Source organism: Photinus pyralis, unplaced genomic scaffold (assembly GCF_008802855.1).
Source record: "Photinus pyralis isolate 1611_PpyrPB1 unplaced genomic scaffold, Ppyr1.3 Ppyr1.4_LG4, whole genome shotgun sequence".
Classification (NCBI taxonomy): Eukaryota; Metazoa; Arthropoda; class Insecta; order Coleoptera; family Lampyridae; genus Photinus; species Photinus pyralis.
In genome coordinates, this window is record NW_022170511.1 from 45,367,457 (window position 1) to 45,391,440 (window position 23,984).

The following is a 23,984-nucleotide window of genomic DNA, read 5'->3' on the forward strand; positions in this document are numbered from 1 at the left end:
AATAGCGCACATGCGCGCACTTGAACGATGTCGAAATCGCCATCTGTAAGCTCTCTTTGGAATTGAACATAGAAATCTGCTTTGTTTTGACTGACGCCGACGCGACGCTCAAACTTTGACACAACAAAACAATAATAACAAAGTTCTATGAAGGCGAACTAAAATAGACGCAACAATGACTCTTTTACCTCTCGAATTAATCGAAAGGATATTGTACTTTTCCGATGGCCAAACATTAAGAGCAGCGAAATCGATTGATCCGGCCTGGGGAGATATCGTTAACTTTCTTACGGAGGTAAGCCGCCTCCTGTAGCTCATCTCTAGACACTAACGAAAGCTTTTAGAAAACGAGTATATGGAAGTGGTGCTGTCACGAGGAGATTCCGCAAAGTGAACTCGAAAACTACCTCGATAAGTATGAAAATTACATAGACGATAGTAAATGGTTCAATATTTACGATAATTGGAGTTCGTGGCGTAACATTAAGGATAATGTACACTTTGACACGGTTCTGTGTCCTGTCGACGTACCTCGAATTACTTATGTTGCCGTATCGGGTACTTTCATAATTGTGACGTGCTTAAAAGTGTAAGAAAGTATGACTTTAATGCACAAAGTGATGTGGAACTTATTTGTAGGCATTTGACAACGACATCATCTCCTATATTTCACTTGGAAAGGTTTCAACTAAGCTCACTTTATTGAAAAGTTGTATCTAACTACTTATAATGTTTTAATGGGTTTTGTGAGTAGGTTGATTTACGATATTGCGTAAAAAACATTGGTATTTGTAAAGTTATTACTGGAAAGGGGGAGTTGATCAAGATCAGACATATTGATTAAGCCCAGGGGCCAAACGTTTACATTACACCAAATGTAAATTATTTGGCCATGTACTGCTAGTAATGTTAATGGTACCTAGTGTTCATATAATGCTGATACTGCACACAATACCTTTCCTATTATTATTATTTAAACTGTACCTGATATCCTATGTTCCCGTACTGAGACCTTGAACCCTCTACCTTTATCCTCACTCCCTTAAGATGTCTGTCTTCTTGAAAATTGTGACAAGATTGTGTAAATGTAGGATTTTGACCGATTGTGGAAAATTTTAAGATTTCGAATGATTCAATATATTTATTTTGCCTAGTTTTAATAAATAAGTATTGGCATTGTACTGCCATGTCATCAGGAAGTGTTTTGACTCAAAGTTATTTCACTTGTTTTTACCTAAAGTGCTCAATGCCAAATCTTGTTGAAATGTTCGCTCAAATACAACTTTTTACATTATATAAAAAACCAATCCCAATGCTGTAAAAAAATCCTTTGCAGCATGATAGTGCTAGTTATACTGTATTTAGCGGGGAACAGGTATAAACTAAGGGAAAGGTCATTAGTATAAGGGTCTGTTGTGATTGGGTACATAATATACCTCCATCTGCAATCTGCATACCTGCTTTACAACACATTAAAACATTTAGTAATTGCAAACGAAATTCAACCATTTTTTGCTTATTTGTTCATAACACCCACATTTCTTTTGGCCAGAACATGCAACAAGTCAAGTTTTTATACACTTTTTCGCGCTAGCCTTAAACCACACGATCTACCAGTAATACGGCTTATTTTTAGGCACATTTATCGCAGTCGGCTCGGAAGACGGGCGTGTAAAAATTTTCGAGGAAACTTGGGGTCTTTTACACACGGCTCGATATCAAGCGGTTAAAATTACCGACATCACTTTTATGTACGGTACGTACAAACAAATGAGCTCTTCCTCCCGTTTACTTTCCATCTGCAGATGACGAGTCGGGACCTGTCGAAGCGGACCGGATATTTCTCCTTTTGGCCTACAAAACTGGAACATTGATATTAACGGAATTTGATGGGAAATTAAACGAGCTAGCCGTGATACAAGATGTCAAATTGCATAGGTAACTCAACTGGAAAATATTACTCCAGATTATGAGTGATAAAAAATGGGTGTAGAGTGCTTAAAGAGGGGCAGAATCTTTTGTTTGGGTCTATACAAAAATTTATCTTGCATTTCTAAAACCTACAAAAAAAGTTCTTGCCTTCACAGGTTACCCACAATTCTTGAAAACGCTACTTTTGTTTTAGATTCTTAATGCTTTCTATAGTTTTTTTTAAGGTTCAATACATGAACATTATTATTGGGGTTTTGTCCTAATTCATGGTAATAGCAAAAGCTGCTGAGCAATTCAAAAAGATATTTTCCAACAACGACATTTTCATGATGGAAATAAAGGCAGCTCTTGCCGAGGCTCTTGCTACCTTGGATAGTGTGCTTTTTTTATAATTTCGCCAACTTCCCTCCTACAGGTTGTGAAGATGGTATCACGGTTTATAACAGCATACAGCTACTGCAACTCTTAGGAAAATGTTGTTCTCATCAACAGCACTGCAATTTTCACATCTTCCTCTAGCACATCAGTAACTGAAGTGAGCGCTAGTTTTTCAATTGCATTCGTGAATGCACCGTCATCTGTTTAGTCTGTCTGGAGAGTGTTTATTTTCCCACCAGGAAAGGGAAATTTTTTAAGCCTTTTCCTGTAATACCCCAAGCTCAAAAATTCGACCCAAGCTATGCACTCTATAATCGATCATTGACTGGTGTTTTAAGTAAATTTTTTCAGTATCTATCAAAAATATCTGTGCTACGAAAGAAGAGGGGGAAGAATAACGATCTCGAAGCTGTGCAGGGAGGCGAATGGCTCACGTATCTTTTGCGAAATCACCTTTTTACGAATCTATTCACCGAACGAGGTATCCTGTCTGCACATGTGGAGTGGTTTCGCTACATTTTTAATTAATAATGAAGTTAAAGTGCTGAAGTTTGATCAAAGCATTCCGCCTGTTAGTAGCGTAGAGAATAAAGTGCACATCGCGTTTTGTAACAAAAATCAGTCACGGCTAGCCCGTTCGTGCCACATTTACAGAAATAACATCATAATATGTGCTTGTAAGTGTGCTTCAATTGTTTTATAGTATAATTAATGGTTTGCCCACAGCGACCGATGATGGTTTACGTGAGCAGTTTCTAGAGGTCTTCATTTTGGGCGAAAAGCATCAGTATAGCAAAAAATTATTTAACAGTTGGACTGCATTGCAGGCTAACATTACCTGTATGTTTTTGTACGGTAATATTTTCGTCGTTGGTGTAGATGTTGGCAATGTAAGTACATATTATTGAAACGTGTCGTTTAAGACTAATCGGAATCACTCCAGGTGTATTTTTACCATGTTACATCGTGGAAGACATTTGACATTCGTAATTATGAAAAGAAGGTCATCATTGGAAGACATCCGATTATAGGAATAGATGTGAAGGAAACGAAGCAGGAACGACGATTCTTTGTCACATCTAGCTTTAATATACATCAAGTGATTGGCTTTACAGTATTAGCTACATGAACTACATGGTGATACTATTTTTAAAAAATGCATTTTTATTGACTGTAATTGATTGTGTGAACTAACTATAATTTGTGTCGTTTGCAATAAGTTAGAAATGCTTGGGTTAGCAATACACAATGTTCTTTTGATGTGTGAACATTCTCCGAGTTTTACAAATTAATGTCTTTTATAAAAGCAAAGCATAAAAGGGGTTAATTTCACCATTAAAACAATTAATGTGTCCTTGTTGCTCTTTCATTATATATATTGTTAATTGAATATGTAAACTGTGGCAAATGGGGTACAAAATGATTTTTCAATTTGTTCTATATTTATGTAATTTATTATCCAGGCCAGAGTTGAGGACGTGCATCAAGTGTCCATCCCCAAAGAACTTGTATACTGTATACAGGCAAACCCATAAGTAGTTGCGATTACCAAAATTCTCAAATGAGACACAGGACTCTGCCAATGTTGAAGTAATCATTTTTCACGTTTCTTTAGTATACAGCAAATATTTGATAAATTAAGTATATGGAATGAATTGCGCATACCTAGGATTCGCTTAATTATGGAGTTTCCCTAGTTGCAAGTCGTCTTAAGCAGTTACAAGCACGGGAAGTAATATGAAAGCACTACTCAGCACTGGTTCTCGATTTGAAATTTTGTTGAATAAAATTTGGATGATAAACGTCATGTCTTTATCTATCGCTAAGGGTGTACACGAGAGTTTCTAGCATCTAACCTTGGATATTAATGCCAATTCAAAATTAATCTCTTAGGCACATAGTGGAGGGGTGTGCAAAGCAGCGAGTACCGTGGAAAGCAAAACAGAGAAAAACAAACCTCTGCATCAATTGTTTGACACAGTGACGAGCAGTGCAAATATTTAGCGACTCGTTCAATTAATTTTGATTTCGATTTCGGTTCGTTTGTCTTTTTGAATTTTAGCGCCAAGGAATAATGCTTACTTAAAATAAAGTTCAAGGTAAGACTTTTGGAAAGGTCAACGCCTTTACATAAAAAAGAGATCATAAGCATGCATGTAACATATTTGCATGAGAACTTCGAAAAATAAATTAATTCAAGAATATATTGAAGTCGCATTGTAAATTCAAATTCTTGTAGGTCTTTCTTTATCTATAATAGGTACTATCTCTGCTAGTATCTGAGATACTTATGCTTATTTTCAGAATAAAACTCACCCTGTATAAGTAGGTATTATGCAATTAATAAATTTACACTAGGTATTTGTCAGTTTGTTGTATTTAAGTCAAAGTATATCTGTATAAAGAAAAGTGCTCACCTAAATGCCCCGTATGTGACATTCAACAGAATAACACGTCTTAATTCTAATATGTACTTACATCACACTTTTCCAACCGCCATGTACTCAAATCGTATTTTATTTCCTATACCTGATATTACACCTCAAGCCAAAATCTGGCAATGGATCATTTCTTCAATCTAGAATTTAATTAAGGTATATAAAGTTAAATAAAGGCACTTTCAAATTTTTATTTTTGTCTTTGTTTTTTCTTCAGTCGTTATAATATAATAGCATAAAATATAATTTTCAATTATTTACAACCAAATTAGATCACACACGTTACAAATTTTTTAAAAATTGCTACCCTTACGAACTGTAGCTGACGGTGTATAAATGACTAGTTCTGTAAAATTACACCCACACAGTATACCTTAGGAGATCAAATGTTGCTGTGAATTCATTCCCGCTAATGTTTAGTAAATCTGCCAAAACCGCCACGTGGTATTGCATAATCCATTTAATGTGTTTTCGACATGCTGTGTGATGGGAATCAAATATTGCACATTTCAAACTAAAACTAAATTGTAAGCAGCAAATGGAAGGACAACAATAGCTACTGCTTTTTGAAAAGTTAAAGTGTGATTTTTAGGTGGTGAGTTTGGCATAAAATTAAATATTAAAGCAAAACGAAATGGGTGGACTCTACCTTATGACCATTCTGAACAGTTCGAAGATTGGACATTATAAAGAGCTTCTGTTAAAGAATGATGGGATGCAAAACACATGCCAGTGCAGTACCCAAACGCGCTCCAACTTCTTAAAATCAATAATGGTATTATCGTATATACACAACCGAAGAACTGAACAACATAAATCATTTTTCGATAGAACCAATACTTACAAACATCGTATACAGCTTACCTTTGCGACACTCAATTTAAATTCCAATTGCATCAAATAAACAAAGAAGAAATATTGTTTTGACAAAACTATCAAAGTAGCATATGGCATATTTGAATTTAAACAAATAAATTTGCAATAATTAATTAATTTTGAAACCTGTTCCTTTATAGCTGCTCAATTTTTCAAAAATAAGAAGTTCACAATTAATATTTATGAACTGTTTTTCATACAATGTTATTTTTAGTAATTTACCCTTGAAGTTATCACACATTCAAATTAATAGATTATTTTAACAGAACAGAAACATTGTCACGAGTAAAAAAAAGGACTCGGTTGTACTTTGAAGAGCTTTACCTGATAATAACTTGGATAAATCGAGTTAGTCTAAAAAATAAATCAAAACTTGATCATTTGTTTATTAAATCGAATTTATGATACCTAATTAAAGGATCAGAATCATCTGCTATTCAGAAATCTACCGAACCAGTCGTTAAAATATGACTAAAATCCGGGTGAAAATCAACATCTAAACAATTCTAATATGAATTTTTTAATAGGGAAGAAACTCCTTTATGAATGAGATGACAGCGAGGTTGACAATTACCTGTGTCGCAACCCAACTCACTGTACACAAAATCCATGCTTGAACCCGGATCCAAACAATGAACTCTCAATGTCACAATTGAGGATCCAATTAACTAAGCCAAACAAGCTCCAGCGTTTAAAAAGTGCGCCAACAGACAAATGCTTAGAATACTGTTGTAAGCTGAGAAGTAGAGAATGTGGTACAGAAAGGAATCTGAACAGTTTAGTTACACTTTTGTACAAAATTTGATTTTTTCCATCTTAGAGAATGTGTTGTAACTGAAGCTAGACAAATAATCTATTAACTATGAGACATTCCTCACGGTTGCAATTTAAAAAATGTTATTACAATATACTCTTAAAATGTTTTGAAAAAACATGACATCGGGAATAAAAATCTCAAAATTTAGCAAGAAGAAACATTCGCCTAGCATATCCACAGATATACACAAACAATACACAATCTGGTTCAAATTACTCTTAGTAACTTTCTCAAGTGCGGAGTTGGAAAGACTGTTAAATTATGAAAGTTGTCTATTAACACTGAATCCAAATCTTTCATTAAAAAACAAAACAACATCACATTTTTCAGATACTAACAACAAAAGTTCTTGTTGCACCATAGCCAAAATACTTCAAATTACCAAGATTTTTCAATTATTTTTATTTTGATTTAGTTATCCATGAAAATCATAAAATGACGTTATTGTAAAGGCTCTTCAAAGTCTTATAATTGCAGGTTTTGATTTAGTATAAAAATACACAATTTTCATAATTCAACCGTCTTTCTCTCTCTACAACTAAAAAAGTTAGCAATAGTGTTGACTTTGTATCTGTAGTATCTAGCATACCTGACAAATTGGCATACTACCCAGCCTGCATGTCAAAGACACTATGAATGGATTATAGGTGTATTAATAATCCAGCAAATTTTTCAGGTTATCGAAGCTATAATTTTTTTTTAATTTGGCACAGAAATAATCAAGTTCGAGTTTGGTAATTCTTCACACTTAACTGTATTAAACTGGATGTTATTTTATAGCACTTACGAAACCATTAAAAATACACCAATACCAAATCAGCTTATCAACAGCTCAACAGGCATGCGCCCAATTACAGAGTGACCCGCGTAATGCTATTTAGAGGTGCCTCTGTTAAGTTATCCTATTGCTCAATTTATAGTATGTCCGCCATATTCTACTACCAAGAAATTTACTGTGTATGATCCCTGACAAGCAGCATTGCAGCAATGTAATATGGTTTATAGCTGCTATATATAAAAGTATTATCAGATTATGTCAGGTTGCGATATTACCGGCGCCACCTAAATCCTAGTAAGGTAATCAAATCACTTTGTAACATCTAAATGTTAACTACAGATAAATTAACAATGCTACTTGCCATGCTTAACAAAAATTAAGTACTCGATAAGTACGCATTAATTTTAATATCACTTGAAGGGATTAATATGAAAAAATGTGGTGCAGTCAAAAAACATTTAAGTAGAACTGCGGTTTAATTAACGAAGCAGAACCTTGGAATCACTATCTGTATTATCACCAATTTGTACTTGCGCACTATCTGTCACGTTTTCGGATGTGAGCACTTGTTGCACTATCGACTTCACAGTTTTAGTTTCATCTTGAGCGGCCAACGAGGCGGCTGCGGCTATGCAGTTTGCACATAGGTCGGGACGAACTGGACGCGTGGCTAAGCTAGGAGTCATCTCATCGGGCGTTGATGCTCGACTACTCCTCTCCTCAACATCTATTGAGCTACCGAACGATCTCTGCAAATAGATAGTCAGCAATTCGCTACACACTAATCTCGTACGAACCCTTCGATCTGTCAGAACGACAGTGCGAATTTGAGGCAGTGGGCTAACGCCGCCGTGTCGTGGGCTATCCGAATCTTGACTCTCATTAGATCCTAATCCAACGACCTCATCGATTTCCATATGTAAAATGCTTTCTTGGCTACCCGTAAACTGTGTAAAAATACACCACCTAATTACTGTGACCTTTGGAAGGTTAAAAATGGTAAGCCAATTTATTTGCATTAGCAACCCTTTAAGTGTTAAGCGTATTTTTTTCACTCTTCTAAATTAAATAAAGCGATACAGAGATGAAGCCACCAAGTGTTAAGCAGTGGTATATATAAACGAGCGAGCTATTAATACTATATGAGTGGATATCACAAATAAAAAAAAATAAAAACTAAATATTACCTCCACCATGCGCAAGTGCAAAAAGGTAGGTATGTATATGGCACTAATGTAATGTATCACAAAAAAATATTAACTACTAGTTGGGTTTTAGCTAGTAGTTATAGACTTGCGGATATTTTGGAACACTGACCATAAATCCGTAGTGCCTCAAGATATCCATTTTACACATTGGACATGTCCGATGTTCTAATAACCATGGATCAATACAGCTCTTGTGAAATTCGTGACTGGAAATTAACACACTGTAAGTTCCTCGGCATTTATTACTAAGAAAAAAAAAGCATTTCAATATCAGTTTTACCCCACATGGTTAACCTTTATGGTATTTGCACACTGGCGATTTTAAGATCTTGTAGCAAATGCTTGTTATTTATACAGAGGTACGTAACATGTTGGGAACCTAACATATATCTCCTCTAATCCACAATCACTATAGGGATAGCCGAAAGTTTAAATATGAAAAAGAAGACCGCCAATCAATATTCTCTACAATTGGTCTCAGGGTGATTACACCGCCAAAAAATGTTGATTGTGTACGTAAAACTGCATGCCATATTTGTTCACCAATTAGCGTTTGGGTCATTTCTTTGCTTGAGTTTGTTTGCTGACCATTTGATCCATTCTCACCTTTAAATTTCATGGGCTTAAATTACTAATGACGAAAATGAGGATATTTTTTCAATTTTGAAAAAATCCCCAGACAACATTTTATCTCCAAAAACTGGACCTATATACAGACATCATTACATTAATTTTTATCTAATTAACCCGTTTCTTAAAGAATCAAAATTATGTTAACAGCACGTCTTTAATACAAATTAATGAAAAAGCTACCCATTAATATTCTTGCGCTACAAAGTCTAGAAAATAAAATATTGATGGCACCTTTATTAACTATGATGGAAATCAAAAGGGAAACCCAAAAGATACAAAATTAAAAGAAAATTTGGTACAAAGTAATTTGTATAATTCAAGTAAATTTTATACTCTGAAAGAAAGGGTAAGAAATCTGCGTCATTTTCAAACATAGTACCTACTTCAGTTTAAGTTTACGGTTCATAAAAGTTGCTGCACATACGTGAAGGGGAAAGCACTTCGGCGCATAAAAAGAAGAATACTTACTGGCAGGGTAACATACGGAGCACTTCTGAAATTTTATACGGCTCTATACAAATAGCGCAACATTCTCCTTCCTGTACTTCATTATCATCAGATTTAATATTTTTCGTTGGAATTTTTGATAACGCCTTCCTAGCTGCGTTGCAGAGCTTCTTCTGTAATAATATTTGAACACTAAAGCTGTATGTGTATACAATTTACCTACCGACAGTCGATCCTTCGCATGTATGTATCGAAATCGTTGTACATAATAGAAAACTAACCAGGCCAAGGAAATGATCATCAGAACTATGAACGTAACAGACACGAATAGGACAGACGTTCTGAAAAAAAAGGTGTGAATCAGGAAGGCAGGAAAAATCAAGGTAGTATCAAGAATTTCCTGCACCTTTGATTTGTGGTAGTAGATACATAAAAAAATATGAACAAGGTCGGTTTTATTTAAACCGGCTAAATGCTAAATTCTGTTATTGCATGTTCAATGAAACACATAGTTATAAATATGTACATATTAAATGAGAATTGATTTGTAACTGTCCACCTTTTGTGGATTTCAAACTGTTCTAATAGGAAATTAGTTAGAAAGTTTTGTCCTAGCGGTACGGTAATGCGTTTTGTAAACGCCCTTGAGTAAAATTAATAGTCATTTATAATATCTTAATTACTAAAATAATGAGATACAACTACATTTCCGTTACCTACTTAGGTTGGCAAATGTTTTCTCCCGCAAAGGTTTTTTCTTGAAATAAGAAAGTATGTGAGGACGCTTTAATGGATTGCATAATCTGAGGGATTATGCAAGCGATTTTGAACTCATTCATTGCAATACAGAGTGAAAGTGGAAGCTTTCCAACCTATTTTGGCATTACAAAAATTACTTGTTAAACAAACTGATTTTACTAACAATTTGCTTCTTTTTGTATACCTAAGTACATTATTCATTCGATTTTTAATTCATGGTCAAAGTCATTGCTGATTCAATTACTTACATTTTCATTTTCTTTTTACTCCTGACTTGCAATTACAACTTTTCGCGGAGCCATACTAGATGTCTCTAGAAACTGTTCGCCTTATATGATTTAGTGCTCCCTGTAATGTCGTATACCAGGTGTCCATGCGAAAACTTCCAATGGACTGATATTTAGTGTTTTAAAAGATATTGATTTGAAATTTTGAAATCTCATCAACGTAGGGGAAAAATTAGTATATAAGATTCCAACTCAACGTGATATTCACCGCTCCCAGCCACCCCCGGTCCAAAAATGTATTTTTGAAATAGTATTACTATGTAAAAAAATGACTTAGTTACATAATGAACCTTGTAAGATATGTACAGCTACCCGCTCCCGAGGACCACCTTGTATTACCTACCATTTCCTTGGAACCGTACGGACTGAAGATCATCAGAGTGGAGCAAAATGCAATATAATCTAGATATTAAAAGATCTAGTTAAAAAAACTAAATCGACGAACATTTCTGCACGTCAGAAATTGCTTGGTATCTACCAAAATGGAGGAGACCCCATAATGGAAAATATGAGATAGTCAAAGGTACCGGAAAGTTATAAGAAATCGTGTAGCATTTTAATTGTTTCCACATATTTACGAGTCCAATTTGGCAGTTATATTGATCGTTATATGTACATGTTGGAATAACTGTTATTCAGTTGTTAATTTACATTGACGTCATTTATCACATATTTTTGTGTAAAACCCGCATACTTAACTGATACTGTTTGAAACTGTGCTAGTCTCGGGACGAGATTACCTACCTGTTGATGGTTGCCGAAGGTGAAGTGGAACGACTGGCAATTGTCATATGGACTAGAACTTTAGTGTCGTTTTCTAAGAGCTTGGCTATCTCTTCCCCTTTCCACTTGTAGGTAAAGACCGCGCTGATATTTCCTGCAACAAATTTGAAATACTGATTAGACAATGTAGATTTTTTTAATCGTACACCGAGGTAAACATTATGTAAATTTTTAGGATGGTTTATAAATACTGAATACATTACATTACAGCACAGCACATGTGATGTTTGTTTGTTTGTTGTACAGAGTATTTGAGGAGAAATTAGTCAACAAAGGGCTTTTTTCTTTGTCATTGACTCATTAACCTTTAATTGGTAATTTGCAAATAAAAGACCATATCAACTTAAGTACGATTTTTTTATTTGCAACAGAATAGAATGAGGCAGTTTGAGATCATAAAACAAGTAAAAAACAAAAATTATCTAATCAAGTACACCTGAGCCACGTGGAGTGCTTTGGATGTGTACTCAACACACTACCCATTTATTCAAAGCAGTGAATAGGATGAGACCATTCAGAGTGCTCTTCACTTTAGGAAATGATACATTCTGGCAACTTCCTCGTCATTCAATGTAAGCGACAATGCAGTGTGTTTTGACCTTAAACCTTGAGTAAAAAAACACGCACCAGATTAATAAATCGTTGGCTCCTTTAAAGATAATTCGGAAACAGTTATTTACGTCCAAGACGCGCGTACACTTTGAAATTTTGCCAAAAATGTTCAGTTTTAGAGTCTGGGAGAATAATAAACTGTAAAAGAATGAAGGGATCTTTTTGGACGGTACAAGTAAATACTCTTATCTTAAAATGTAATTACAAACATTGGGAAACTTGTGATTAAAATGCTTTGTTATTGTATTGTTTATTAACACCGGTCTTTTTATAGGCACTACGAGTCTGCAATGTGCACTCCATTGTAGTGTTATAGTAAGAGACTTTTTGCCACCTACCCCATGCAACGATGCACTGTCCGCATCTCGTTATCCTTGGAAACACTATCGACTCAAGATTTGCGAAGGTGTTTGGGCTCATTCTACGGTACCACCGAGACAGGACAGACAAATCTACACAACATATGGTTATTGTTATTATCGTCAGATAAATTTTATTTCACCATTCATTCGTTTGTAATCATAACAACCAAAGGTGGTAATAACTTGCGCCTTTGTCGGAAATTAAATGATAAGAACAAAAATCATTAATTTCCTCACCACAGACGAGTGCCTTGTTTATGATAGCCCAATTCTACATTTACTATGCTCTCTGAAAAATTTGGACATCCCACATGTCATTAATTGTAGAGTAAAACCATTGTGTGGAAAAGCCATAGTATGTTGCTACCAGATATCGTTAATATAAACCGCAATATCCGAATGACGGGGGTTTTGCAAATCATCCAATCATGTTGTGATACAATTTTTTGTGTGACCATTACCATGGAAACTGCAAAAATAATTTTTCTGGTTTTCTGGTGAAATTTTTTCTGTCTGAGGAACTTGTAATTAAACTTCAATATAACAACCTACATATTTTCTTTATCAAAATGAAATAATCTTAGCACCGCATTGTAAATTATTACACTGACCATGACCTACCTACAGAAAAAAATAATTGCTATTATTTAAACAATGTAGGTAATTTAATTCCCAGCAAGTTGGCTGCCCCCCCCCCCCTTGCTCCACAGCTTTCTATGCCCTATTAAACCTTTCTAGTCATTTTTCAGGGCGTTCTCTAGGCTCGTTTAGCTTAGAAATGGATAACTCGGAAGTACCTAAACGCTATCTAAAATGGTACTGGTGCTTTTCAGAGTATCTGAAGGCTTTCCATTGCAACGTATCGGAGCATTTTTCCCCATTTACAAACCTGTCTAGACTCGTATGACCCTGGATGCTCGAGAAAGGATTTGACCTCGGATTTGACAGCTAAATATTGTAGGAGAGGAGAGTGACAGTTACATAAAACCCTTGAGGGCATTTAAAAGGCTTTGGAATACCTATAGTCTAGGCGATAAAGACATCTAACTGGACATTTTGAGGTGGAAAAGAAAAAATGGTGGAATATGTTCAGTTAGGTGTCAGAAACAACATATTAAAAATCCCACCCTCCAGACCCTGTGCTAAAGGCTCCAGCCACCCCACCATCCCCCAAAAACCGTGTTTTCGCTCTTTTTGGCTGATATCTCGCGATCTATGAGGTCTATATGAAATATTTTTAGCTGAAAATATTTCTCGGAAAATTTTATGCAAGGTAGATACTCAGAAGTTAGCCTAGGTGTACCTCTTAGCCTAGGAAATTCATACAAGAGGCGAAAATCATCAATTTTCGTGGCTTTTTGCAAATATATCGCGACCTTTAGGGCTAGATGAAATATTTTTAGCTGAAAATGCTCCTCGTGAAATTTCTTACAAGGCAGATACTCAGAAGTTAGCCTAGGTGTACCTCTTAGCGTAGGAAATTCATAAAAGGAGGCGAAAATCAAGTTTTCGTGTTTTTTTTTGCGGTTTTTTGCAAATATATCGCGACCTTCAGGGCTAGATGAAATATGTTTAGCTGAAAATGCTCTTCGTGCAATTTCATACGAGATAGGTAACTGAAGAGTTGGCGTAAAGTCACCTTTCACCTTCAACTTTCATGTGTGAGGAAATATTCATTGTAAAACAAAGTATTTCTATGTACCATTTATTCACGTAAAAACAGTATTTTCATATTAAAATATTCACACATTCATTTATACCTCAACGTAATCATTATCCTCTACAGATTCCACTTCTTCAGGCTCTTCGACGTCCTCTAGTGCTAGTGGGTCGTCTGAAATTAGTTAGTTCTCCTCGCCTTCCCCTTTACCTGCATGGGTACCCTGAAACGACGACGTCCCATTTAGGCACGATGTTCCATGACACTGGACGCAGAATTCGTTCTTCAGACCTACAACAAGAAGTATTATGTCAAAAAAATTTTATAATTAAGTATACGAATATAATATTCTCTCGTGTGTTCTAACTCCTAAGTGTCGGGTAGAGAAGGTTTACCTGATTTTCTGAAACAGTTGCAGGAAATCAGGTAAACCTTCTCTACCAGACACTTAGGACACACGAGAGAATATTGTAATCGTATACATAATTATAAACATTTTTTTGACATAATGCTTCTGGTTGTAAGTTGGAAGTGTAATGAACTCTGCGTCCAGTGTCATGGAGCATCGTGCCTAAATGCGACGTCGTCTCTTCAGGGTACCCATGCATCAGGTAAAGCGGAAGACGAGAACTACGAGTCGGTAATCTCAGACGACCCACTACCACTAGAGGACGTCGAAGAGCCTGAAGAAGTGGAATCTGCATCTAGTCTATAACTTTTGATTGAGAAGTCTGATCGAAAAAGTACGAATTGATTTGGATTCTACGCACCCAAATTAATAAGAAAAAGTGTTTTCCCGAGAAATTTTGGCGTAGTCGATTTTTGGTAAAAAAGGAAGGTTATACACTGCCTTTTTTTGAGCCCCGAAAAAAAAATTGTCTCAGATCGACCCGCAAAAAAAATTTTCTTATAGAATGTGGCCTGTAGAATCCATAATTTCAAACAGTTCCAAGATTGGGCTACTAGTTCAAAAGTTACAGCCCTTTGAATTTTTTTTCAAATTGGTTTCTAGTCTATAACTTTTGATTGAGAAGTCTGATCGAAAAAGTACGAATTGATTTGGATAAGTATAAGGGTAATGATTACGTTGAGGTATAAATGAATGTGTGAATATTTTAATATGAAAATACTGTTTTTACGTGAATAAATGGTACATAGAAATACTTTGTTTTACAATGAATATTTCCTCACACATGAAAGTTGAAGGTGAAAGGTGACTTTACGCCAACTCTTCAGTTACCTATCTCGTATGAAATTGCGCGAAGAGCATTTTCAGCTAAACATATTTCATCTAGCCCTGACGGTCGCGATATTTTTGCAAAAAACCGCAAAAAAAACACGAAAATGATGATTTTCGCCTCCTTTTATGAATTTTCTAGGCTAAGAGGTACACACCTAGGCTAACTTCTGAGTATCTACCTTGTAAAAAATTTCACGAGGAGCATTTTCAGCTAAAAATATTTCATCTAGCTCTAAAGGTCGCGATATATTTGCAAAAAGCCACGAAAATTGATGATTTTCGCCGCTTTTATGAATTTCCTTGGCTAAAAGAGGTACACCTAGGCTAACTTCTGAGTATCTACCTTGTATGAAATTTCCCGAGAAATATTTTCAGCTAAAAATATTTCATATAGACCTCATACTCGTAGATCGCGAGATATCAGCCAAAAAGAGCGAAAACACGGTTTTTGGGGGATGGTGGGGTGGCTGGAGCCATTAGCACAGGGTCTGGAGGGTGGGATTTTTAATATGTTGTTTTTGACACCTAACTGAACATATTCCACCATTTTTTTCTTTTCCACCTCAAAATGTCCAGTTTGCCAATTTTACAGTCTCTATCGCCTAGACTACTACCGATGTTCTGAAAAAATGAGGAAGTTAGAAAGGGAGTCATATCCGTTTCTGTCATTTTTGTGCCCTAAAAAAAGGGTCCAATAACGAATCTGTAACCGAATTTTACATACCTCATTTACTGGCTTTATATATAAAATTCTTCTGTATGTGTGGTCCGGGTGCTTTAAATTCACAATTGGGCTCGATCGGATTATAGGATTTTTTGAAAACTTCTTTTTTCGTTGATGTCGGACGGCTATTTTACGTTATCATATATCCGTCAATATCTAGCGTACGAAGTCGCGAGGGAACATCTAGTAGAATGTAATTTTCGTTTTTTTTTCTGACCTGAACCATTTTGAGCCATTAAGGTCCGAAAAATATCCAAAAATCCGGCATGACCTCAATTTTGGAGACTTTGATCTACACGAGACTTGTGAGTAAATCCGCAACTGAGTGCAGCAAGAAAAACGACTATAAATGATGAGTACCTAACGGGCAAATATAGACCATAGCAGCTATCAATTAGCGAAAACCCGAGATCTGTGAGTAACTCAGTGGCCGAGATCTCGATGGAACAGACAGACAGAGAGACACATAAGCGTTACCTCAAGTTCGTTGTGTTACGCTAAAAAACCCTCGAAAAAACCATAATTAACAAAGTTCAATTTTTAATTAAGTATAATAGGCAGCTTTTATAGTAACAGGAGTTCCTAGCTCATGATGTCGATTCTACACGAAAGGGGTTATCGGCAGCAATTAAAACAAATCAGCTTCTGCTAGTTACATAAAAAATCCATTTTCATTACACCAAGTGTCAAAAATGTGTCAAGATTCAACTAATCAAAATAGCGTAATGGGCGTCGTGGACACCTACTTCGATCGGGTGGTTCATAGTAGGCCATAGGCCAAGGTCAAATAAATGTTTATAACGGGTGTTATTATTGAAAGGATCTAAATACATATTTCATTGACCTCCACTACAAATTTGGTACAAATTGAGCTTAAACTAGCAAATGACGTGAATTTCTCTAGAAAAAATGCATTTTTGTAATTTGGGTTTGATTTCAGTTTCTAACTTTTTTAATCAATGGGCGTCGTCGCGTTCGTGGTCCCAAGTGTAGGTTTGCATAGAAGGTTTTGCAAAATTTACCGAGACGCCCTGATAACTTTCTCTCTCATGTGGATTTTTTTTTACTTAAGGCGAAACTGAAATCAAAGCTTTCTAAACACTATTCATAGGTGACGGAAGAAAACTACAGACAGGTACATGACGAGATTGATTACAGAGCCACCTTCGAACCTTCAATTTACGGCACATTTAACAAATTAACCTTCAGCGCTCACACTATTTATTCATTTAAAAAATTCTCAATTCGCTATATGCGCACATTTTGTTTTAATTACCTATCGGGTTAGAATAAAAGTTATTAATTACGTATAGGGGGATTTAGGAAGTGCGTGTCGACGTGAGTTCGAGCATTCGATTTCCCTCCGGGCGACTTTTTCAATACAGAGGACGCGGTGGATTTTTATACTAATTTACGGGCATCGTGGGAAAGCGACGCCTTTTCCTAATTGCGTTTGTGTGCGCGAAATTTTGTTTTTACAACAAGGCAAGGTCGTATTGGTTAAATTTGTTATTCAAACAGTGACATACGGACTATTGTTCGGATAGTCGGCGAGCATCCTTGAATGTTAACCATTCGCCAATCGTCTTAAGGAACAACCAGAACAAAGAAAATCAGTTCAATGTTAAATTGTGCAAAAAATGTGTAAAAACTACAAAAAAAAACATTAAGGAACGAGGATATGCGTAGGTGATTATCCCGGAAGCATTGCCTAGATCGGAAGCGTTTGCAGTTTCTTTAGCTGACATTCATAAATAATTGGTGTTTTTGCTATTGGCTCGAATACGGAAGTGTCTTTTAAGGCCATCCATAATGTATAGCTGCACATAAGGCAGTAGGCATGTTCTGCCATTTCACCGTCTGACTACTGATTTATTGTTAATATTTATTCATGTGTATCGCTCAATTAAAAAACAGTAGTTTTATTTCTTATTTACATACCATCAATAAATTCTCCATTTACGTGCCTTTACTTGCACGCAATCGTGCCCCAATGTATTTTTATGATTTAGCTGTTACTCCAGTTTGGAAGGAACTTCCAGACTTTCACCCATGAATGACGATGAGCGTCTGTGACTCACCACATCGAGTGTCTATTGTTTTATTGTTATTGCGAAATATTTAATCTCCATATAATGAGGTTAACTATTAATTAAAATGTGAGATAAGCAGCAGCCACCGGAAATGATCACGTAGGTACGTGAAGGCATCGGTGGAGAAATCGTAAAAGGGTTTGAACCTATCGACACCGACCCAAAATTTTTTTGCACCTTTCAGCGTGCAATCTGCTTTGAAAACTTTCAGAAACGGACTGGTAACAAATCGCCCATCCGTAATTAAGTATCGTTACCTATTTGCATATTATAACGAATTTTTTGTTTGACAATTAACGCAAATAACAACTTTTGCAAAAATAAGAATAGAAAAAGGTGATAAACAGCACGGAACATCTTAAAATAAATCTTTATTTTTATAATTTTACATTTTAAGGAAATAAATGGTACTTACTGTCTTCATATCGGTAAAAAGGTCCGTTTCAAACATATTTTGACTTTGTACCAAAAAAAGAATCTGGCCTCACGGGCCACAATGCTTAATGGGTATTCCATTATAATAATTACTCTCGTAATTACTGAAATGATAAGAGATACGTTGTTACTAATTAAGTACTACAAACATGGCGTTTGCGAAGTTAGCACATCATTTTCAAAAATGGTATAATTTGTTGTTAGTTCTATTGGCACCTTGATTTGCCTCCATAAATAATAGTTCTACAGTTCAAAATTGGTTTTAGCAAAAGTTTCGTTCGTTTACCTGAAATAATCGCAATCCAACGAGATGTCAACTCCACACGGCGCTTCATCGAGTCACCGCATTTTTTAAAAAATAATTTTTGATACCTACTCGTTCTTATTGCAAAGGTTCCGCATATTCATTCAGCCTCGGAAATCGAGATCGTAAGAGTCAAAAATAAGAAATTCCGAAAATTCAAATTTTTTACAGAGGTGCTGGCTTAGACCATATAGTACATGGACTGCTAATTGTAACGAAAATATGGTCAAGGACATCGCCTGGGTATGTGAGTTTCAGGGTAAGCGAGTCTGTCCGAAATTGTCCGATGAGACACGATTTGACACTGTCAACCTATAAATTAACAAACGTCAATTAATTAATCGCCTAGATATGCCAAAAAAGCAAACCTATCCGTATTTGTGGACGTATAGAAGATAATCAAGAGTATTTAAAGCTTCCCGTACTACGCGGTTCCCATAGAAGCTACTCTTTACGCGATCCGAGTGGTGTTCATACGACTTTAGTTTACCCTGAGATTCACATACCCACGACTACAGTGCCCTCTATCCGTGACCACCCATTTTGTATTGAAAGCATAGGGATAATAGCAGTCCATGTACTATATGGTCTAAGGGTGCTGGGTACACCCACTATTTCTACAATTATTGTAGATAGGTTTTAGAAAAAAAATTGCCTTTACATCCAGTAAATCAGTTGCAAAGAACAAGTGCTGAAGTGCAGCTTTAATTTGGCAGGGAAACTTGTACATCTACGCCTTTACGTTGGAGGTTGTGGTCAAATTGAGCGTTATGATCAATATTAAGAATTGGGTACTGTAGTCATCTTCGGCGTGAAGCTTAACATAATGTTGCAAGCAGTGGCGTAACTAGGTAGGTGCCAAAGGTGCCGCGGCACCGCGCTCTGAAGGCGGGAGGGCGCGTCGGAGGCGCTGAAGCACCGAGGGCACTAAGTCGGGATGGGCAGTACGTGGTGTACCGTATAGGCCAGTCATAAAAGACATGAACGGCAGTTAAATTCTAATACTTTGCTAAAGTCGAATACAGGGTGCACTGAAATATAATTAAAACTGAATTTACGCTCCTTTAGGATGAACCGAACATTGTTAAAAAATGAACCAATTACCAAAGTCTTCGTGTTAGATCCAAGGGATTTCAACGCATTTTTGTGTGGCAGATCAATACTTTTATTAGCCAGTTTTGACTCCACCATCAGTAAGATCTGGTCGGAAACTACCATATTGCCTTTGTGGGTACCCAAAAACACTTGTACAACGCTATGTTAAGTGCCTCAAAATGAATGGCGACTATGTTGAAAAACAGCCTAAGAGTGTTAATAAAAGTTGTTTCTTACACTTTCTTAATTTTTTATTTCAAAATGTCTGTTACTTTCTGGATAGCCCTTGTAGAACAAACTTACAGCGGTAGGAAAAGGCTGCAGATTTAAACTAATAATAATAATAATACTTTATTTGTGATCTATACAATAGTCTGTATTAGTGTGACATTGAGTGACAGATTTCGTTATTCAAAGCATCTGTCTAAAATTCGAAAGGGTGCAGTGCTTTTAAAATTTTGTGTAAAGTTTCTCTCAAAAATGTACAGTGTTTTATTAATTAGAGCTCAATGGTAAGTGATAAGGTCCCAAAATCTGGTAGGGCGCCAAAACCTGATCCGGCACCGCTTCGAAAAATACCTTGTTACGCCACTGGTTGCAAGTTGTGCATGTTATTGGGCGTTATGGTATAAACCTTGGTATAAACACTATATGTATAAACCTTTGAGGAAATTTTCTCAATGGTGTAGATCGAGGTGTAGACCCTCCAAAACCCACACACTTGTGACCTAAAGATTAAGAAAAGAATAATAAATGATGATAATTTTGAAAACCAAATGCACAAGGACATCTAAAATACCTATCTAAAATTCAAAATTGGTCTACACCGAGGTCTACACACAGCATTTAATCTGTGGCGTTCCTTTTAAACCACAATCTAAAAAAAAATATGAATCAAATTTTTTTCAAGCACGACTTATTTATTCTTCCATATCGATATCACGCAGGCTTGCAATGGTTTTTAAGATTTGTTTATGGGAAATTTTCTCAGAGTAATACAGAAACAAACTGTGTGTTTGTGTCATGCAAGATCTTAACCAAAACAATTGAAGATCAAAAATAAAATTGGCTAATCAAAAAAATGGCACACACACCCACAATAGGCACCAGATTACACCAAATGTGAGAAGAGTCTAAAATTAGAACTCTCCTACAATCTTGGAACATCATAAACAATTGAGTGGCATGACCCCACACATTCTGTATCCTTCGTTTTATTTCTTATTGTATCCTCAATACAGGAATTATCCATCAGAGGAAGAGCAAGGAAGTAGATATCGCTAGCTAATAAAACAAAAAGCATTATCGCGAGACATTCACATTGTTAGAGTTGTTGATACCACTTAATTGTAAGTATGTATAGATAATTTTTCGTTTACTGGCCTTGTAGATAGCGAGCCAATTTATCTGATAAGACACAATTGAAGCGAAGTAAAAAACATGATTAAATCCATACTTACGGTCATTATCATTCGATAACTTCATTTTATCCAAATCGACCGAATCTCTGTCATTATACACTAAAACACCGGTCGCTTTACTTTTAAACGCATTATCGACCTTCGATTCGAAATTACAATGTCCCCGTTTAATTAAAGCGATCCACGGCTCACCCGGTTTCGGCAACTGTCTATCACCTCGGCTACTTCGAAACGGCAGCCGACAACCGCTGTGATCGCTGGGATCGTTATCGGCGGTAACGTGAACAACCACACCGAACGCTGGACCTACATATCCACCACCGTATCGGCCTACTTCGGTCCGTTCCCATTTCCACGTATTAGCACTGTCCTTATAAGTTACGTTGACGTAGGCCGACGTGAACGAATTGGGAATCTCGTCGTCGAAGGACCTCGCATCGTCACCAGGTGACAACTGTAAAGCAGCCCCAATGGGAAAGTCTTCGGGTCCGGAAGTGGAAGACACAATTGCAATGATTTGTGAGAAGGTGACAATGAAAACGGTTCGATTCCAACTAAAGTCCATTGTCTTACTTTATGAGTTTCATTATAGCTGCAAAGAGAAAAATGTATAAGTTTGGATTGAGATTATTTTTAAAGGGAATCAATGACCTTTTCTAGGAATCAGTAGTAACGCCCGTTCCGTGTACCCGACACTGTCTATCTGCATGTAAATAAATCTTTACGAACCTTTTTTGTCGCAAACCGGGGAGAAGAAGTGGTTGAAAATCTTCGCAAATCACAATCGAAGGCACGTCTATTTTGTGAAGGAGTAAATCATAATTTGTTTAAGGCACTAATTTTTAATGAAAGTTGGAAATGTTGATACGTTTTTGCTTGAAAATTATTGAAACGAAAATCACACTGAAAAGTATAAATGACGGTGTGTGTTTCTACACCTTTCCTGTGATTGTTATTTTTGAAAAATCAGTAGAAAGCGCGAACGCGCGCACGAATACGATCTTTTCGAAGTCTCGCGACACACTGAATTAGCGCAAACGCGAGTTTCTGCTTATAAACAGAACCTGTCCTGTCCACGCTGTCTGGCGTACAAAAACATTGGCGGAGTAAACAAAAAAATTCCAGTGGCGTCAAGCTAAGCACCTACCTACTCGAAGATCTATTCTTATCATAGGATTACAATCGCCTGTAAATTGCGATACAGATGCGCCCGACTGTAGCGTTAATATTCTCTTTGTATATTCAAACAAGTAAAAAAAACTATTAAAAAATCCAACGTGGCCCCCCACCCAAACTCCACAATATTGGCGGGTTGCTTTAGCTCTTTGTGGAAGAATGGTGATATATGAAATAGCTGTAATAGCTCTTTCAATATCAAGGACCAAAGGCCATAGTTAGAGGATTGGGAAACTCCTATCCCTCCGCCCAATGCAATAATAATATTATACACTTCATACATTACATTTCATTATAGGTAGTCAAATTGGAGCAACTGCCAACTGTTAAAAGCACTTATGAGAAAAACAGCAAAGAACAGTTAGCCTGCTTCCCTTATTTTTGACCACATACGAGCGTAGCCTAAAGGCCCTAAACATTCTTAAAAGACTCTATTTTGGTCTAAAGGTTTCTTATACATTGTGTAAGGCACTGCGACTATTGTACTTCCGTTGCGCAGTCAAAGGTCTAAGAAGATAGCGTTTAGAAACCCCTGATAATTTTTTTGATTTTTTGATAATTTTGATATCATATTTTTTGATTTTTGTACAATTTTTTACTGGCAGCAACTTTTAAGGTGACGTTGTTTAATTGTTTAATTCAACGTTTCGTCTTTACGGAACCATAATCAACTTAATTTTTTTTTAATACGGCCCTGATGTTTTAATATTATTATTTTATTCCGAATTTAATGATGTATAACACTTTATGGTTTAATTGCGATTTAGCCTTTTCTTCGGGTTGCAAATTTTGTTGATAAACACGATTCTTAGTTAACCCCCCTACGAGGAAATCAGACAGGGATCTCATTGAAAAATATACCCGAACGGCTCTAGGAGTTATGTTATGTTATTAAAAGCATCCTCTAGAAATAGTTTAAATCGTTTTGCAGTAAATGTAAGTAGCGCTCTGCTGTATGTGGTAAATAAATGGTCCAGAATCCTTGTGCCGGAAATACCAGCCCGTATATATATTAAACCCGAAACTGACTGACGAATTTACTCCAATAAATGAGTAGGTATCTAATTCAGCCCAATACTGATTGCACAGTCTTTGTTGTGATATACTAATCTATTTTTTTTAATAAAAAAAAGGAATGTGTGACTCCTGCAAAACTCTCTTACCCCAAATGTCTTCAGTTGGTATAGTGTCCTATGATGTTCGACTTTACGGTCCTCCCTATCTTGAACTTGAGCTTTAATCTTCAATTGTGTATCATAAAATATAGCATTTTTCTGGTACTGATTCGGTAGAAGTGCTTCCTTCCCTTTTCCTAATTGCAGGTAGATTTCCTTTCACTCATTTTATGTGCTATGGCCATGATGATAGCATCGAGCCCACAGAATCGATTTTTCGTAGAAAGCTTCCTTTTTTTAAATAATATAGTAGCCGCGACGCCTGTTTTTGTTGCTGCGGGTATGTGTTCCTTTTATTAAAAAGCAATCTGTATAGCATTCTTTTAATCCACTAAAATCCGGTACAGAGGT

The 23,984-nt window shown here is 36.2% G+C and overlaps 2 protein-coding genes across 4 annotated transcripts; one reads left to right on the top strand and one right to left on the bottom strand.

Moving 5' to 3' along the window:
- Window positions 1–30: 30 nt before the first annotated feature.
- On the top strand, window positions 31–4,112 carry LOC116168432. The gene is made up of 7 exons (XM_031484263.1): window positions 31–295; window positions 345–558; window positions 1,637–1,756; window positions 1,806–1,938; window positions 2,662–2,987; window positions 3,037–3,200; window positions 3,254–4,112. The coding sequence occupies exons 1-7, from the start codon at window positions 176–178 to the stop codon at window positions 3,437–3,439; spliced, it is 1,263 nt and encodes a 420-aa protein (XP_031340123.1). The 5' UTR covers window positions 31–175; the 3' UTR covers window positions 3,440–4,112.
- An 812-nt stretch (window positions 4,113–4,924) lies between these two features.
- Window positions 4,925–23,967, bottom strand: LOC116168429 (protein goliath-like). Of its 3 annotated transcripts, none has more exons than XM_031484255.1 (8): window positions 23,622–23,967; window positions 21,322–21,874; window positions 11,298–11,430; window positions 9,731–9,848; window positions 9,529–9,680; window positions 8,537–8,633; window positions 8,017–8,166; window positions 4,925–7,968 (listed from the first exon to the last, which is right to left on the bottom strand). In XM_031484255.1, exons 2-8 carry the CDS (start codon window positions 21,845–21,847, stop codon window positions 7,699–7,701), a joined length of 1,446 nt encoding a protein of 481 aa, XP_031340115.1. In that variant the 5' UTR covers window positions 21,848–21,874; window positions 23,622–23,967; the 3' UTR covers window positions 4,925–7,698. The 3 variants fall into 3 exon arrangements, with proteins under 3 accessions (XP_031340115.1, XP_031340113.1, XP_031340114.1); XM_031484253.1 differs by lacking the exon at window positions 23,622–23,967 and adding an exon at window positions 22,013–22,343 and having other exon boundaries at window positions 21,322–21,876; XM_031484254.1 differs by lacking the exon at window positions 23,622–23,967 and adding an exon at window positions 21,934–22,343.
- Between the last annotated feature and the right edge of the window lie 17 nt (window positions 23,968–23,984).